General features: G+C 38.6%; 1 protein-coding gene across 1 annotated transcript in view; it reads right to left on the bottom strand.

Annotated features, from left to right (window-relative positions):
• Positions 1 to 289: 289 nt before the first annotated feature.
• DPP10 (dipeptidyl-peptidase 10 (non-functional)) overlaps positions 290 to 17,257 on the bottom strand; it is a 240,836-nt gene continuing 223,868 nt past the window's right edge. The window contains exons 19-25 of the mRNA XM_009320704.1: positions 11,858 to 12,052; positions 10,211 to 10,265; positions 5,593 to 5,692; positions 4,772 to 4,830; positions 4,611 to 4,683; positions 2,900 to 2,973; positions 290 to 1,382 (exon numbers count right to left, since the gene is read on the bottom strand). Of these exons, the coding sequence (XP_009318979.1) occupies positions 1,245 to 1,382; positions 2,900 to 2,973; positions 4,611 to 4,683; positions 4,772 to 4,830; positions 5,593 to 5,692; positions 10,211 to 10,265; positions 11,858 to 12,052 (694 nt within the window). The 3' untranslated portion in view covers positions 290 to 1,244. The remainder of the gene's footprint in view (positions 1,383 to 2,899; positions 2,974 to 4,610; positions 4,684 to 4,771; positions 4,831 to 5,592; positions 5,693 to 10,210; positions 10,266 to 11,857; positions 12,053 to 17,257) is intronic.

Genomic DNA, 17,257 nt, shown 5'->3' on the forward strand with positions numbered 1-17,257 from the left:
GGATGTATGAGGGGCTCGCCCTCTGAATAAATAATAAAATTTAACTTGTCAGGAGCTTCCTTCGCCTTGAATGAAAAACATTTCATTTCTTTGTGGTGCTGTTGAAGCTAAATCCTGTTGCAAGAGACTTAATGAGCAGCCCTGGAATAAAAACTAATGGCGTGTTCCAGCTACATGGCCACCTTGATGAACATTAGCATTACATCTAGACCAGATGGAAGAAAAGGAAGATGCACTATACAAAATATGTCTTCATTTGAGGAGTAAAGTATTACTCAGTGGCATTATACATTGTTAATAAATTTTCTTTATCTGAAACTATAATTTATGTATCTAATTTACATGTGACAAAGTAGCATATTCTGAAATTAGAGTGTAACCAGCAAACTATTAACTACTATAAACAATACCAAAACAGAACTCAAACGTATTTTAAGAAAACAATAGATACATATTGGACTGGGGAAAGACTTCAACTGCAGATATTGTTTTAAATACAGCTGTTAATTATGTCTTGAAAAAAATTCTTCACGCTCAGAAAGATTTTCTGCTTAGGGAGTCCTGGGTATATATATAAAGACCAAGAGTACACTACCAAAAAGTCCCTTATTGGTTACTAGTAGGTACAGTAATAATTGTAAATGCTGAAATTGGGGGAAAAAAAAATCATTTTCAGTATCAATGTTATATGATGCACTAGACAATATATCCCCTTTGAGCAGAAACTAGAGAAAATATCGTGCCCTTTATTATCTCTGTGGTTTCTTATGTGTAATAGACAGCGAAAGAATTGCACTTATTGTAACATTAAAGTGTTAGATTGCAGCTCACCTTTTAAAATATTAGTGGCCATAATACTTATGATAGGTTGTGCATTATGCAAAGATGAATAAAGATGTGCATTTAAATTAAAAAACAAGCAACCACTTACAGAACCAACAGTGAGGCTTAACGTAACAAACATGCACTAACCCTACACTTATGCAAAACTAAGTTCTTCGAGGAAACTGTAACCAACTGTTGACCTTCCACAAAGGTAAAGGTTTTGTCCCTTGGTAATATGTTTGGACTTTGTAGTCGAATTCCAGTTTATTAGCTCATTGTCTGTAAATGTGCTGTTCCACTGTGATATCCTTTAGCTGCCCTTGAGCTTCTGCAGAATCTGCAATCTTACAGTCACTTTTATTTAAGGTTTTATTGAGCCACAAAGTAAGTCCCCTTCAGTACTACACAAATAGGCTTCCTTATTCATCCTCTTCAGGTTCCTGTGGTAAAATTGGTGTCTCCTCCTTCAAACAAGCACTAAAAAACCCAAGGATTGTGCTGTAAAGGTGATATTTGCTTTTCTCAGAAGCAATGTTATGACCTTCATCCGGGTAGATCTAGCAGAGGAGAAAGGAAAAAAGTAAATAGTTTTTTAAAGGCTTTTCAAATATTTAGGGCTCTAATTTCCTTTCTCTGATCTTCAAAATGTTTTAGATGACAACAGGATGATAACAGTTTTATGGCATGAAGGAAAGCTAATAAAACTCAAAGTAAAACTCATTCTCTTGGAATTTGAACTTACATAAAACAACCACTGCAGTGGGATCTGCAGAAGTGAAAAAATTTATGTTCTCAGTCATTGTGCTTACAACAGTTTACTTAGCTGGCATTTTCAATAGTGTCTAGGCATCCAAATCCCATTAACGTCAATGAGGATTAATTACCTCATACTTTTAGGGACCTCTCAATATCTCAGCTTCTAAGTGTTCAGCAAAAAAACTTTTTATTCATATTTTTAACTATCTTCCTATCTTATCTAAAGCCTATCATCTCTCTCTCTCCTAGGGTGGACGCGGGCATTTTTATCTCTTAATTCCAATTCCACTGCAAATTTCTCCCAAGTGAGGCTGAACAAAAATTTGCAGGCTGAATGAAGAAATCCAGGCCACAGGGTTTAGGACAAGAGATTTGCGGTGGCCTGAGGCAAAAAGCCTCAGCTGCTTCCTCAAACTCAGGTTATCACAAGGTTGCATGAGAACGGTTCAATGGGGCTCTTCAAAAAAAAATTCCTGCTTCTTCCTCTCTCCACAGGCCTTCACATCACCTCAGCTGAAATCACAGGGACAGCTGGAACAGATCCTACCCCACTCAGATTTCACACATAAAGTCCTTTTCCCTTCGTAAGTGATGCTAACCCCCTTGTTACCACCTCCTCCCTGACGTGAGCTCACACGCTTCAGTGGAAACTACAGGTTCACCTAAGGTTCAGTAAGGTAGAGGTTTGCAAGGTGTAACATCAGAGATACACAGAGGAGTGACCCAAAGCCACATCGTCTAAGATATTCAAGAAGGTTTACTGCAGTCAGAACCCTCGGCCAGCAACATCCACGTACTCCGCGGTGGGCCCCGTGCAAGTCTGTATGTCAGCAGCCCACCCTGTCCTGCTCTCCCCAGCCTGTCCCTCACAGCACCCTCACCCTCCGTATGGCTATGGAGAGAGGGAACAGTGCTCTCCCCTTTTAGCTGCCTTTTAATAAATTTAAGTGTTGAAAATAAGGGGAAATTAGTTTCATGTGACCCAATACTATTTTAGGTAAAAAGGGACTAAAGTAGTGATATCTCCATATTACAAAGAGTGCATATGAACTCTAAAGCACTTTGTATAGTGTTGTAGGATAAACAGGTAGAAAAAAGAAAAATGAGAGAGAGGAGAAAGAGCCCAGAAGAATGACAAGAAGATACGGTTCTTGCCATCCATACTGACAGTAAGGAAAATGGGATTAAACGGAGTTCTAACTGCAAACTGAGGTAACACAGGTGCGTTGTGGTAGGGAGGGTCCTTCTCAGGGATGAAGTAGCAATATGAGGTTAAATGTTGAACTATGGTTATAGGAAATGTCACAACTGCACATACCTGCATAGTGTAATTAACTCCAGCTTTTATTAGATGCTTAATCAGTTCTGCTGAATGCTGGAAGTGGACTTTAGCTGCAAGACAACAACATTTGGATATTATTAGAAGCTACGTTAATATGAAATACTTATCCGTTAAACAGCTTTGACTGAAAACATTTCCAACCTCTGTAATTGCCGGATCTGAAGTTGGCTATCTTTCTGGTCAGAATCACAGAGCCCCACCACTAACAGTGACGCAGCGTGCAACAGCAGAGGTTTTGGAGAAGGAGCTGGAAGCCCCAAGGGAAGCCATGCTTTCCAGGCACTCCGTGAGGACTCCTCTCTCTACCCTTGATTTACACACACTGCGATAGTTTAGAGGTGTGTGAAACCATTCTGTTTGAACATCATGAGAGTTTATAATTGTATTAAAGGAAAGCACATTGGATTTTCTACTGCTTGCACAGGGTTATTACAGCCCACACTTCTTTAGGTAACAGGTTCTTCTGCACCATATCAGTAACTTAATCTTTGTGTGGTAAAAACAGGCAACTTTATTACCACGTCCTAACCCTGCAGAGCTTAGGCTGCAAGTGGGCTGCGTGGTGTCACTAGATGTGATATTAAGCAAGGGCTGCAGGCAATCAGAGTCCTAGTCTTGAACACACTGTATTGCTCAGACATCTATCAGAGTCCCAATTCCCTCTAGCACTGAGTTCAGAGGGGTAGAAATTGCTGCTGCCTTTTACAATCAGCAAAGTCTGAGACCCTCACGCCTGCTCAATCACCCAGTATGTCTCCTCTGTCCCTCTCCCCCCTGCTCTGGGAAGAAATACGGGACAGTGTTTGCACCCCTCTGATTGCACTTGGGATCTGTAACACAGCTTTGACAAGTTACACTAGGGCGACAGGCTGGCGGGTGCCATCCTCACTGTGCCAACTGTGCGTGTGGGCACTCTCACCTCAGCCCTTGTCAGTGTGAGGTGCTTATCCCTCCAGACTGAGGGGTAAGAGACCTCGTATTATCCTACATTCACCAGGAAAATGCCAGGGAAAGAAGTATGCATGTGAATCTGTACAGAGGAACTTGTTGCAGCACTGTAATTTGTGCCTGCAAAGCTCGTTCTTTAGACCTACATCAGTTAAGAAAGTTCAGAAAAATATACTGCAGTTAAATTTAAATCTGTAATTACAAATTGTCTCTTGATCGACACATCTCATGATTCCATTTAAAATGCTAGAACTTAGTTTGTTTTACTCATTCTCTGTCTTAAAGTACTGCTAAAAGTATTGGTGCTATTAAAAGGTTCCCTATAGCTTCAGCTTCAGTTGCATTGGCACTACCTTGTAATTAATTAGCTGAAAACTTTAACTTCCCATCCGGTGCTGTACTTCACCCAACTGTACTGATAATTCTTTCTTCAATTGCAGAATCTCGATGAATTTAAAATACCATTAAAAATGTACGTTGTTCTATTAATAATTGACATAATACCTTTCACTAGCAAGATGGTGGTCCACAAGATTTAAACAAATTCGAACATATAGCACCTAAAAGGTACAAATATTCAGCAAAGAATAGCATCATCAGTTTAGAGTTAGAAGTGACAATTGAAATAAAATAAAAAATCCTATCGGGGGGATAATGAAGCTAAAAATAAACTTGCTAGGTGCGTGCCTAATCAGTCTTTGAATGCCTGCCTACTAAAATTGCATCTGTAAATACTTACTATCAGCTGTCCCATGAACGATTAGTAAATTCGCTTCTTTTAAACCATGAAGATTGTGTAATACACTGGATGCCTAGTAAACAAACACACACAAAGGTGTAACTGAATTGCATTTTAAGACTAAAATGGTCATTTTAAGTTTCTTGTTTATGCTAACTTACCTGATAGGTATTTTCCTCTTTTGATGGAATACCAAGGTATCTTTCTGAAAAAGCTGATGCTGTGAAAGCAAAAACAAAAACTTGTGAATTCATCAAAATTACTTCCATTTTAAAACTCATCAGTTCTGACCTAGAGTCAGGAGATGCTATTTAAACCATGAAGTCAACAGAGAGATGTTAATTTAAAACCAGAATGTACTATTTAAAACCATTTTTAAATGGTTAACAAAACCCCAACAAAACACAAAAACCAAACACCACTCAAACACCACCAAAAAACCCCAACACTAACAACCCCCAAAACAAAACAAAACAAAATAAAAAAACCCAAAGAAAAGACTAACAGACCATTAAAGTAACCCGGTCTGATTTCCTGTGTACCACAGTCCACAGTCCATAGCTTGTGCCCAAAGTTTCATATACAGAACCAAATATCCTGTGATTGAATGACGACATGGTTGATACCGTAAGGAATTCACCACTAAACTTAAAAGACTCATTCCTATTATAAGTCTTGATTCAGGCTGATATACCTAAACGATTCTTAGGAAATGGGGTAGCTGACTGAATTTCAGTGGGAAATGGGAAACACAACTCCTTTGCAAAAATCAGTGGTGTTAATAATACTGTATCTGTTGCGTGATTTGGTAAACTGTCCCAGTGTTAGCTGCCTTTTCATTTAAAGGAGAGAACGAGACAGTGAGGTAAAATCTAGTTGATATTGCTACATTATCTGCCCTTAGTTAAAATGAATAGTAGCTCCATGAATTAAAGATATTTTGAATAGACTATCAGACAGGTGCAGGGCAGGGAATACTCACCATACAACTTCATATCTGTAACTGGTGCCACCACAGCTCCACACTTGAAGAGCCGTTCACTGGATTTCAGGATCATTGCTGTAATGTAGCCACCGTATCCCTAACAATGGAAATGATACTGAGATTTTTGTTTATTCATTTCTTTTTAGCAACAATAAAGTTGAAGGCCATTGTGCTAATCTGATGGTATCATTTTACAGGATGTATTTATATCTGCAAGAATTGCTTTTAAAGGAAATGCAAACCTAGAGTTAAGAGTGAATAAAGATCTCATATGGCCTGTTCATGATCTTTAAACCATACAATTAATAATAATTAGTATATTTCAGTTTAAGCTCCATAATTCCATCATGACAGACTAGCTTATAGTTAGTAAAAGATTTGAAAACTACAGGGAAAAAAAACAAAAACAAAACCCAAAGGTACAGCTTTTGGGAACACAACCTAGACAGGAAGATTTGTACTCAGTTTTTAATATATTTAATGTAGATATTTAGTAATTACCAGCATACACTGAGCATTTTGTGACAGGACAGACAGTATGGGTATGGGGGAAACCTGTGAACTGATTGCAGTACGTCCTCCCCCTGACATACTTAAACCTTCACAGCTTGAATCCTATTGCTATTAAAGAGGTTTCCGCTACAGCATTGTCAAATACCCCACAGAGAGGTACAGATCCTGCACTGTTTCACAGAAATAAAAGCTATACGTAGCCACATTGCTCAATATTATGCTGATCTCTGGATGCACTTTCTGGCCACAACAGCACCCATCAGGCGGCTGTGTTACAAAGCAGGGAGCACAGACAGCATGAAGAAGCTGGGAGAGATGGGGCAGAAGGCGGGGAGCTCTCTCCTTGCCTCACCACATTTATCTGTCCTTACGGCACATCTCTCTCTTCATCATCCCCTCTGCAAAGTCTATAATACACCTCCCTGGGAAGAACTGTGACACAAAAGAGAGTCATGAAAGCTTCGCTTTGCATGAAAACATGAAGCTTTAACTTGAGACCACAGATTTCTTTGCAATGACACTGGCAATCCATATCTTTACACCTATAATCATTCTAGACCCGCAGAAAATGAAATTCTGAATTGTGGAGTCTGGGATCAATGATTTTCTCATATATTATGGGCTCTTCAAATTTCTCTATTTGCCATCTTTGTTTTCCCTTCATCAGTGCTGGAAAATTGATTCTTGCAGGTATTTTTGTTGTTGTTGTTGTTTTGTGTTTGGCACAGCACACTTCAGGAAGAAGAAATTCTCCCATGACAGGGAAAAGAAAAATGTAAAACTGTCCTGGTTTCGGCAGGGATAGAGTTAGTTTCCTTCCTAGTAGCTGGCACAGTGCTGTGTTTTGGATTTAGGATGAGAACAAAGTTGATAAGGCACCGATGTTTTAGTTGTTGCTAGGTAATGCATTATTATTATTATTATTATTATTATTATTAAAAAACCACGAGTTTTTCTCACTTGTGCTCTTCCAATTCTCTCCCCCCTCCCACCGGGGGCGAGGGGGGTAGGAAGTGAGCGAGCGGCTGTGTGGTGCTCAGTTGCCAACTGAGGTTAAACCACGACAAAAACACCAGCCAACCCAAAAAAAAGAATATTGTGTGTCAAATTGCTCAGAGTTTTCTCATGGGCTTTTTTGAATCCTGCCTGCTCCTGTTCTTCATGTCTGAATATTTAATGAATAGATGATTTCTGTGGAAGAACAGGAATATTTGAAAATCCTTTAACCTTAGTTAAGAAAAAGTAAGCAAAGAGGAGTGTTCTTTGGAATCATCCTATAGTAAACGCAAACAGACACACTAAAGGCAACACAGAATAAGAGCTGGATTTTCAAGGGAGTGTGAGGAACTGAGTTATCCCTTTCTCATAGAAAGTCTAGCCCAGGAGGCCGAGAGCTGCCCAGAATTGTTCATGCACAGGATTAGATTTCACTTAAGAAAGAATTTCGGAGTGGGCACCGAAAACTTGATTAATTCAAAGAGTTTAAGAGAATAGCAACTTTCCTCTGCCTCTGGGTCTCTACTTTCGCTTTTGTTTAATATTCTGTTTTTGTATTTCCCAGTAGCTCCACAGCACAATTTTAATCCTAGGATAGCTATTGCCAGGTTATTTATTATTTATGCCTTATATTTATTAAGAGCTTGGTTTAGTTCTCCTAGGAATTTCTTTCCTTTGTGCTTGTGCCCTTGCTTCTAGCCAAGCTTTCCAGGACAAAAACATTATACAGTGAGATCACATTTTTAAAAGCACTTCACGATGACAATGCAGAAAATAGTTCGTATGTTCTGATGCAAGAATATATGGTGCCTCACTCATCATTTTCTGTGGTTATAACCTAATTGCCGTATTTTCAAGAAGCTGGCTGGCTGTGAAGTTGCAACTTATTTTCAAGCTCTCTTTCTACTTCCATGACAAAAATGCAAACCACGTGGAAACACAATTCGCTGTGTAACAGTTCAGAAAGGCCCTTGGATCATGCGTCACTTGGGCTTGTGCCCCTCAGAGAGATAAGCAAGGTGGCATTGGCAGATTGCGGGGCAGTCAGAAATAGGTATTTTCCATACTGCGCCCTTCTGGACAGTCTTGTTGCTCTTGTGCCTAGTTTACATTACTGATTGCGACAAGAATTTTATTTCTGTGTAGTTCTAAAACCTCTTAAAGAGCTCCACGGCAGTGTGCACGAGCCCAGCTTTAGGAGATCAGCCATCTTATTTTCAAGCATAGTGTACGTTCTATTTCCATCACTAAGCCCAATTTAATGCATAGAAAGAAAAAAAAAAAGCATTTTCCTATCACGTTGTTGCACATAGTAGAAAGGAAATGAGTTTTAAAGAAGACTTTGACTCTAAAATAAGCAGAGTGGAGGGAAATACAACTAACTCTAGGAAGCTGTTAAATAGACTTTTGTTTTCCTAATGCTGAAGCTGACTTTTAAATTTTATGAATTTTTGTCTGACAGTAGAAAACAACTCTGAGAGGTTAACTTGGAAAGGGTAAATTTCCCTGAAATCAAAGCAGTGTTGAAGCTTATCAAATTTCCCAGTTTCTGCTCTTTGTTTTCTCACAATTCCACTTTTCATTCCTCAATCTTTCTTTCAGAAAATAAATGCAGGAACACCATCATCAATAATATTTTGTGAAAGAAAAAGAATTTGGGGCGTAGCCTTTGGCAGATATTCAAAACCATGTTTACATGTATGGTCTACAGTAACTGTTTCATCACGTCACTGTTAGGAAACAAGATACTGCTGAATCTCCTACAGAAAACAAGTGGAAATTTTCAAGTAGCAATGAAAAGAATTTCTGAAGTCAGAAACAAGTGAGAAATTCAGGGTGCTTAGTGAATTCATTTCAGAAATAACATTTTTGGTCATTTGTGGGAAGAGGCTATAAAGAAGTGCAGATGCTTATATGCGTGTGTACTTTCATATACATTGGTAACGGGCACTAAATCCTGAATAGAAATGTGTGCGATGATCATCTGGTGGATGGAATCAGCCCTACTTACACTACCTCGGCTGAAAAAATCTCTGGCTGCTGCCCTATGAACAAAATATTGGTTTTGATGTTACTGATTCTTGCAATGATAGTTTCTTTAGCTCAAGGAGTGTGGCAGGAGCTCAAATCTTGGAGGAAGATCACTTTCATGTGGAACGCTAACACTGCTATTTTATTTTCACTACACTTGACAAACATTAACTAGTCCTCAAAACGCTACCATGAAGGAGGTAAATATCAATAGTCTCATCTCGCATTCAGACAGAGACAGGTTAAATGCCTTGACCAAGGCCATGCAGCAAGTCAGTAGCAGAGCAGGGATGGGAACTAAGGGATTTCATAGTGGAACACGTGCTACTCTCAAAACTGATGATTGTGGGGTTTGTCCAGGTACTTGATCATGGTTTGTTGTTGCTTTGAGATCAAAGGCACAAAACATCTTCATTTTTAAGAAAACACTTTTAAAAAAAACAAAAAAGGTTGCACGTGCCAGTTCATAGCAGCAATAGCAATTATGTCGTGTTTCTAATTGCTGGTTTTTAATAGACACCAGTAAAACGCTATTTAGTTTGTTACTAAAGGTTAAGCCTTGGTCTTGTTCTATCTCATGCTAGGGGCATCAACATGCCACACAGTGAAGCCAGCTGACAAAATAGCAATGGCGAGATTTCTAGCAGATGACACAAAAAGGAAGTTGTGGACAGTACCATAGGGCTGTAACTCAGCTGACTTCAAGGGTCAGTAAAACATTCAGATATAAAAGTTGTATTAGAAGAACGTTGTAAATTTAACTGCAGCCCAAATGTAAAAGTGTAAGAAACAAACTTTTGCAAAATTTTAAAATTTCTAATGAAAGCAGATAAATACTTTCTCCTGCAGATTCTGAAACACAAGTACTGCAGTACCATAAAACCGATCCGATTGATCTCAAATACCCATTCTGAGAAAAAATTAATATACAGAACATATAGTAAATTATGCCAGCTTTTTTCCATCTTTTAATAACTGAAATTGTCATAGGAAAATAGATAAATATATTTGTTTATGAGCTGATAGTATTTTCTTAAAGAATCATGATGATATATCCTGCTATTTTGCACATTACCTTTCCAAATATACTCAGTCTCTTTGGATCAATGAAGGGCTGTTTCAATAGCGATCTGCAAGAAAAAAAGGAGCTTTTTTTACTTTCATAAAGTAAAATGGTGAATTTTACTTCTTGAATCTAGTATGTAAAGAAAATTATCTGTACAGTAAGGAATTGTGGTACATGCGGATCAGGTAGAAGAACAAATTACACCAATAAAAGTATTATTGCACTGGAAAATGTGATTTGCTTTCTAATTCCTCCTCTATATGGCAAACAGTTGGTGTTGGACTCATCTCACCTAACTTTAGGTATCTGAATTTGAGCATCTTGTCTAAATTGCCCATTTACATCTGCTCTTCAGCTAGAGAAGAGAGAGAAGAGAGAGACCCTCAAACAGCCATTCTTTCCACCCATATTGGAAACCTCTCTCAGTCTGGGGAGAATCACCCTCCAGAAATGCCAGGATTTTCCACCAACCAGAGTTTAACTGACTGGCTTTGACCAGGTGCCTAGTTTTTAGACAGCTAAAGGAAGGTAAGATGAATGCCACTTCTTGAATCTAGATAATTATCCAAATAATTAATTCTCTCATCAAGGGCATCAATCAGCAATGGTGAATTTTATACAGAAAAGACAGAATAACCTGAGGGCAAAATCCAACTGCTTTTGAGGAGAAGAAATCAGTTGCAGTACCTCTTCTCAGCCAAGGGCACCCTCCCTTTTTCCCACACACTGCATCCAAAAAGAGGCCAGATGTAATTTAGCCTAAAACATCTTAATATTTCAGCAGAGAGCTCAGATCTCACAGCACAGCGTATGGCCTGCTTCTGATGGCCCTTTTGCAAGGGTCACCTGCACTCATGCAAGATTAATTGCTCTGCTCAACACAGCCCATTCCTGACCAACATGAACACTAGGAGCCCTATTGCCCAGGTATGTCATGCTAGAGACAGATGCTTACTCCTGCAATGGTTGAAGTATCAACCCCTTTCAAAAGAAGAAAAAAAAAATCTGGCTTAAAATCTGTTTTTCCTTGAGAATCCCTAGAAGAAGTCGATCCAGACCTTGATATTAGCCGTTTTGACATGTGCACCCTTAGTAAAGAGTGTTGTCAAAGCCAGGTGGGAGTACTCCACAGAGGGAAATGACTCTTTCTGCAGCTGGTGGATTTCTATCGGTCTAAGAATGATAATGCAAATGAGAAATAACAAGCACTTGCCCAAATTTTGCTCTCATTTACACCATTACAACTCCATTTGCTTTGTACGATTACTCCCCAGAACTCTGTGGCGGAAATGAGAGCAGCATCTTATTGTATAGGCCTAAAAAACTGTAACACAAATGCATTAACATGTGCACTGCAAGAAATTTTCCTAAGGAATATAGACAAACACGAATTAGCTCAGATGGCGTATTTAGATTGCACACAGAAGGACAGCTTTGTCAAAGAGAAGCACCAACACAAAAAGTAAACACCTCTTTGACCTTTAATTTGCTGTTTGCAATGAAAAGATTATTGTTTCAAAAGTTGCAACTGCATTAAAAATAAACATTAATGGTATTCACTATGCAAAGAAAACATTCTGGGTAGTTTCAGTTAAAAATGCTCGTTCACCAAGGTGGAAGCAGGGTAAGAGAGAAGAAAAATTTGCACATACGTACTCTACGGCTGCTATTTGGTCCTTCACTTCCACTGATCCTAAGCATCGGTGGACCTCCTGTAGAATCTTAAGGCCTTGAAATCCACTCCCTCTGCCATCAAATCGAGCTACGATGACATTATCAGAGTTGACAAGCACTGAGTCCCAGTCAATGTGAAACTTATCTGTAACCAACTGGCTGCCTGGAGCTTCATCACTGCAAATACCAACACACCAGACACAAACGAAGACTGTATTGACAATGTGATGCACTTTGCCGTTCTCCGATATTTTATTTAACCTAGATGGCAGAGTTCAGTCGGTTATGCAATCCTGTTGAATTATTGTCACTTCCATCAATACCATCACATTACCTAGTGCGGGTATCCCTGCAGTAGTAGTAAGCAAAATAATTTCTTTAATTTTATAACCACTATGTTGCAGTGTTGCCAATACTTGAACAGTCTTTACAGAAAGAAACAGAAAACTAAAGCACGTAGTGCTGCTTACAGGTTAATAAAGTGAACAAAAAAAAAAAAAACATAATCACTAACAGCTGGCTCAGTTCTGAGAAGGCTCACATAGAAGTTAAGTCACACTAAACAGACAAAAAGGAAAATTCATTCACTACCCTGATCACGATTTTGTAGGATATATAATACTATTAAGAAGGATATAATCTTAGAAAACGAAAATAATTGCATTATTGTATCCTTGAATGTATTCTTTGAAATAGGGTACAAAAAAGACTAAAGTACACATTGGGGAAAATTATATTTTCGCTATCCAAATTCATAGCAAGAAATGGATGCAGGCAGGAGTGATAAGTTTATATTATGACAAAAAAAAAAAGGTGGTTTACAGCAGAAGAGGTGGAATAGAATGGGAGAATGCAGTTTCTATAGGAACAATAAGCATTTTCCATTGAAGCCAAATATACTGTTTTCCTTCCAAAGAAAAGAAAATGTCAGTTTTAAAAAGGAAGCTTGTCATTATTTTTCCCCCAAGATAAACACAGAATAAGAGAGCAGGCTCCCATGAAGTTGTACAAAATGCAAAATATACTTCTATACAGGCTGCATCTGCCAGTTGAATGCAAATTAAAATATAAAAGTGTCTGTGCTGGCTGTATGGAAATTAGATTGGACAGTGTCTGTGGGAATATCCCGTCTAAGGTGAAAGAAAGATGAAGACAGAAATTATTATTTTGCCAAAGCTATCTATATAAACCTGAGGGGAGGAAAGAGAGACAAAAACCTCCTACAATAACTACTGTCTTATATGTACAATAATGTGCTGATTCAATATCTGGTTTTGGCTGTGGGTAACATAGACCATCTTCAAGGTAATCGCTCTATTAATTAGCAAGCATATGATGAATACATATGTTCTCAAATTCAGTCAGACCTACCTACATAGTTGCTATATCATGCACTGAAATCAGGATTACTTGGTTGTAGCCTCAGTCACAGTTTATGCTTGATTCACCATTATCTTGTGCATCAAGTTTATACTTGGCTTTACAAAAAGAAAGGAAGGGCATTTTTTTGTTTGCTTAACCAATTCAGTTGTGATTACACTAACTGCTAACAATGCAGAGCAACGAATTTGGAAATACTGATTGTCAAGTGAACTCTGCAGAAAACACATTTCAGAAGTGTATTATCATTATTATTTACAATAAGAGCAGGAACAGAACAATTCTTTCAAGTTATGATTATTGTACAGAGCAAGGTTTTCAGAAGCATGCTACATTGACACAGATGTTTTCACAGAGCTTTTACCACTACTTCCAATAGTAGCAGCCTCAGACCAGTTATAATTTTTTTTTAAGTTCTTCCAACTTTCCACAATAAGATAATATGTCAGAAATGTCCCTGTCTGGCTAGGTACCTTTCCAACAGTTTAATGCACTCCACACAAGTGAAAATATCATGAGTCAGCCTGCTTCCCTCCCACCTAATATAAGAACAAAACAAATACAGTGTTCACATTTGTTTTATACACATTATATATCTAGGTTATATATGCATATGTGCATATATATATACATGCTATATATCTAGACACTTGGGAATAGGGGAAGAACCATTACATTTGTAAGCTTTTCTCTATACCAGTGCTTAAAACCAAACTAGTTTTGGTTTTAATGAAAGTTGATACTCTCAGATAATTTCTTCTATTAAGAAAGGAACAACAGACAGAACCTCAGAAAGATTCTCAGTGGGCGAGAACTGGAGGGCATAGATGGGCTACTTTTAGGCTCAGACTTTAAATGCTATACATCTTCCACTCCTGCATGATGGGTTGTTTGATGTATTGCTTTTGGAAGCAATATTCCAGTGGCTAATTTATTTCAAGAATGTCCATATAAGTAGTCTGTGACAGGCATTTAAAGCCATTTCCATTGAGGTACATGACAAAATTCCCATCAGCATCAAAAGGTCTCTTTACTCTTCAGCTGCTACTATAAAATGATACTGATTATCTGAGGTGTGCTTCTGTGCTCCACAGACAGACAGCATATATTCCATGCACCATTTAGGCCCCACTTTTAACCTTTTAAATGGGGCTTCTGCAAGGTGTTAATCCTTTATGCAAGTTTGAACATCACCCTGAGGGCTCTGTAACAAAGCAAGTTTGTTACTACAGTGCAATAATAGATGCACAGCCTGATTTGTGAAGTTAGTCCTGGGATTACAGCTATCTCAAAGGTCAGTTTCTGTTTTATGCTCATCACTACTTACAGCCTAATTATAATTAACTACTGTTCAGTGGTACTCTCTTCATAGAATCACTTCTTGACCCCACTAGTAAGCCTGGAAGAAAGTCCGTGCCATTTACGCTTGGGTGTAATATGAATGCAGAAATCTTCTTCCCACCTGACTATGGATGGCCATAAGGTAACCATGGACTAGCCAAAGCACTACAGCAAAACTGAAGCCAACACTGAAAGGGCTACGGGAAGCTACAAGCTCTTCAACATCCCTTAAGGGTTCCCTAAGGAGCATCATCTCCGGAGTCAAACAAGAGCAGAATGATTCAAATGAAGACTATGCCTAATTCTTCCTGATTCTTTTTTTTTTTCCTTGTAAGTGACAGCGCTTGCACGTTGCCTTCTTTATTTTTATTCCTAACTTTCATTGTTCAGAGCTGCTTAGCGTGTGTCTTCAACAGTGACTACACTCGGATTATGAGTCTACCATGGCAGCGCAACTGCTGACGACTTGGGCATACTGCTGAAGTTCGCCATTGAGGTACCATTTAAATAGACAGAAGCCATCAATAATATACCAATATCATTGACCTTAGTGGGTAATTTGTATGCTTTTTGCAAGGCAGTCACGTACGTCTCAGACTGTCTGGAAAAAGTGGCAGCTCACCATAAGTTCATATATTGCTGAGAAGAGAAGAATCTGTTCTTTCAGATTCTATAACTAAAAGCTTAAACTAAAGCGTCTGTTCCTGACTTGAGTTACAGCCTACAAGGAATAATATAGTGTCACCAGAGAGGCTGTTGCTGCTGTACTCTGAGCAATACTCCTCTGCCACTCTGCTATCATGACTGCAGCAAAATTTGTTCCAGGTTTTGCACCATTTAAAAACTAAGAGGCAAGCTTTTAAATAGGGATTTCAGAAGCTACAGGCCTGACCAAGCAGGGGGGAAACAATTTTGAAAGATACATGGCAAATAACTGCTATCCTCACTGTTTAATTTCCAGTACATCTCTTTCTATTTCTGCAAAACAGTGGATTTGATACAGCATATGGAAAAGGTATCTTGATAGCAAACATGTGAGAAAGACTACAACTCAGAAGATAAAAGCTACGCAAAGAAATATCACTCATAAAAGTCATCTTTTGCTTATGGTGAAACTGAGTGGGGAAAGAAGACCATGTTGCAAAACTGGTGTAATAGAAAAATCCACTTCATTTTCAGATTTCATGAGCATCTCTTTCACAAGCATCAGCTTTCAAGCACACCCACCATTACTGGTCAAAAATCAGGGAACCTGAATAGCCTCCAACACTGAGGACAGAAAATCCCAAAGGGTTAATATACCCTGTTTAGATATAACAGACTGCAACTAAAAACAGATAGTGTGTTTACAACTCCTCCCTGCAGATATGGCCAAACAAATTAAAACACATCACCAGAAGTGATTCCATTACTAGGGTAGAATCATGTGATAGACAGGACTGAAGTAGACAGCACAGTACAAAAAATAAAATTGTTGTTATTAAAATATCTTTCTGAAACCCTTGAGGCTTTGGAAAATGCAATTTTGAGAACAAGAGATGCAACGCTGTCCTGTGTCATCAGAAAAGGAGGTGACATTTTGAATCTCCTCGTCTTTTTCTAAGGAAGATGAAATAAGCATTTTATTCACATAGTAAGATATATACTGCTGTGGGAGAAGTGGGAGTAGGGGGGGCTGAAAGAGGATGGATCCTAGCTCAACGATTCCCCAAGCCTTTTTTGGGAACAAGACTGAACAGAAAGGGAGTGAGCAGATCCGTTGCTGCCCGTAGCACCAGGACAGCTACTGCAAATGAAACAGCTGCAGTGAGCCTCCAGTCTGTCCCTCTTTTAGCCTAAACTACATGAATTCTCCCTCTAGGCCTTGACAAATATTACAAAGTTCAAAGAATGGGGAATAAAATCTAAAACAGTGAAAAAGAAAAGACTCTCCATCAAAGACTTTGATGTAACAGAAACACAATAGAGGAGTAAAACACTGCCACACTTGGCACAGCCAGGATGAATACAGGCATGAAATGGATGGCTTGCAAAGCAATTAGTGAATCATTCACATGACTTAGGGATCCCCAAAAAAGTAAACTTTGCAGCTGTTTTACAGAGGAAGAACTGGCCGAACAAAAAGGCCTTCAGGGATGTCCCCCTTGCAAGCATATTGCAATCAAAGTAGTGGAATCCACCAGATATTTTTACACCTCACCATGTAGCGAAGCATCGTTCCTTCACTTGCAACAGCTGCCGGTTAAAATGAGTAATATCCTTTACAACAAATGAAAGGTACACAAGACAGCTGTTAATACGCAAAGTGTTACCATACCTCAGATCTCAAATATTTCCCAACACTTGCATTACGCCTCTCTACATTTCTTCTAGTCTTTTAACGAGTTACTCCTGAAGCTGTAAAAAAAATCTTCACTTCCAACCTTACTGTCTTATGTTGCTATCAGTCCTGAGAGTGTATTAACTGGAGGCATAAACAGGTTTGATTGCCTGTGCAAGGCCTAAAACTTTCATCATTTCAATAACAGGTGAAGTGATTCCTGTTTATTACCAAAATATAAGAAAACAAGTAAACAAACAAACAAACAGAAACCCTTTGGTGACAATTCACTGTTACTTTGGAGAATACCTGTTGGTTTTTTTCCCCCTCAAAGATCAGAA

The sequence above is a fragment of the Pygoscelis adeliae genome, unplaced genomic scaffold, assembly GCF_000699105.1.
Source record: "Pygoscelis adeliae isolate BGI_AS28 unplaced genomic scaffold, ASM69910v1 Scaffold450, whole genome shotgun sequence".
NCBI lineage: Eukaryota > Metazoa > Chordata > Aves > Sphenisciformes > Spheniscidae > Pygoscelis > Pygoscelis adeliae.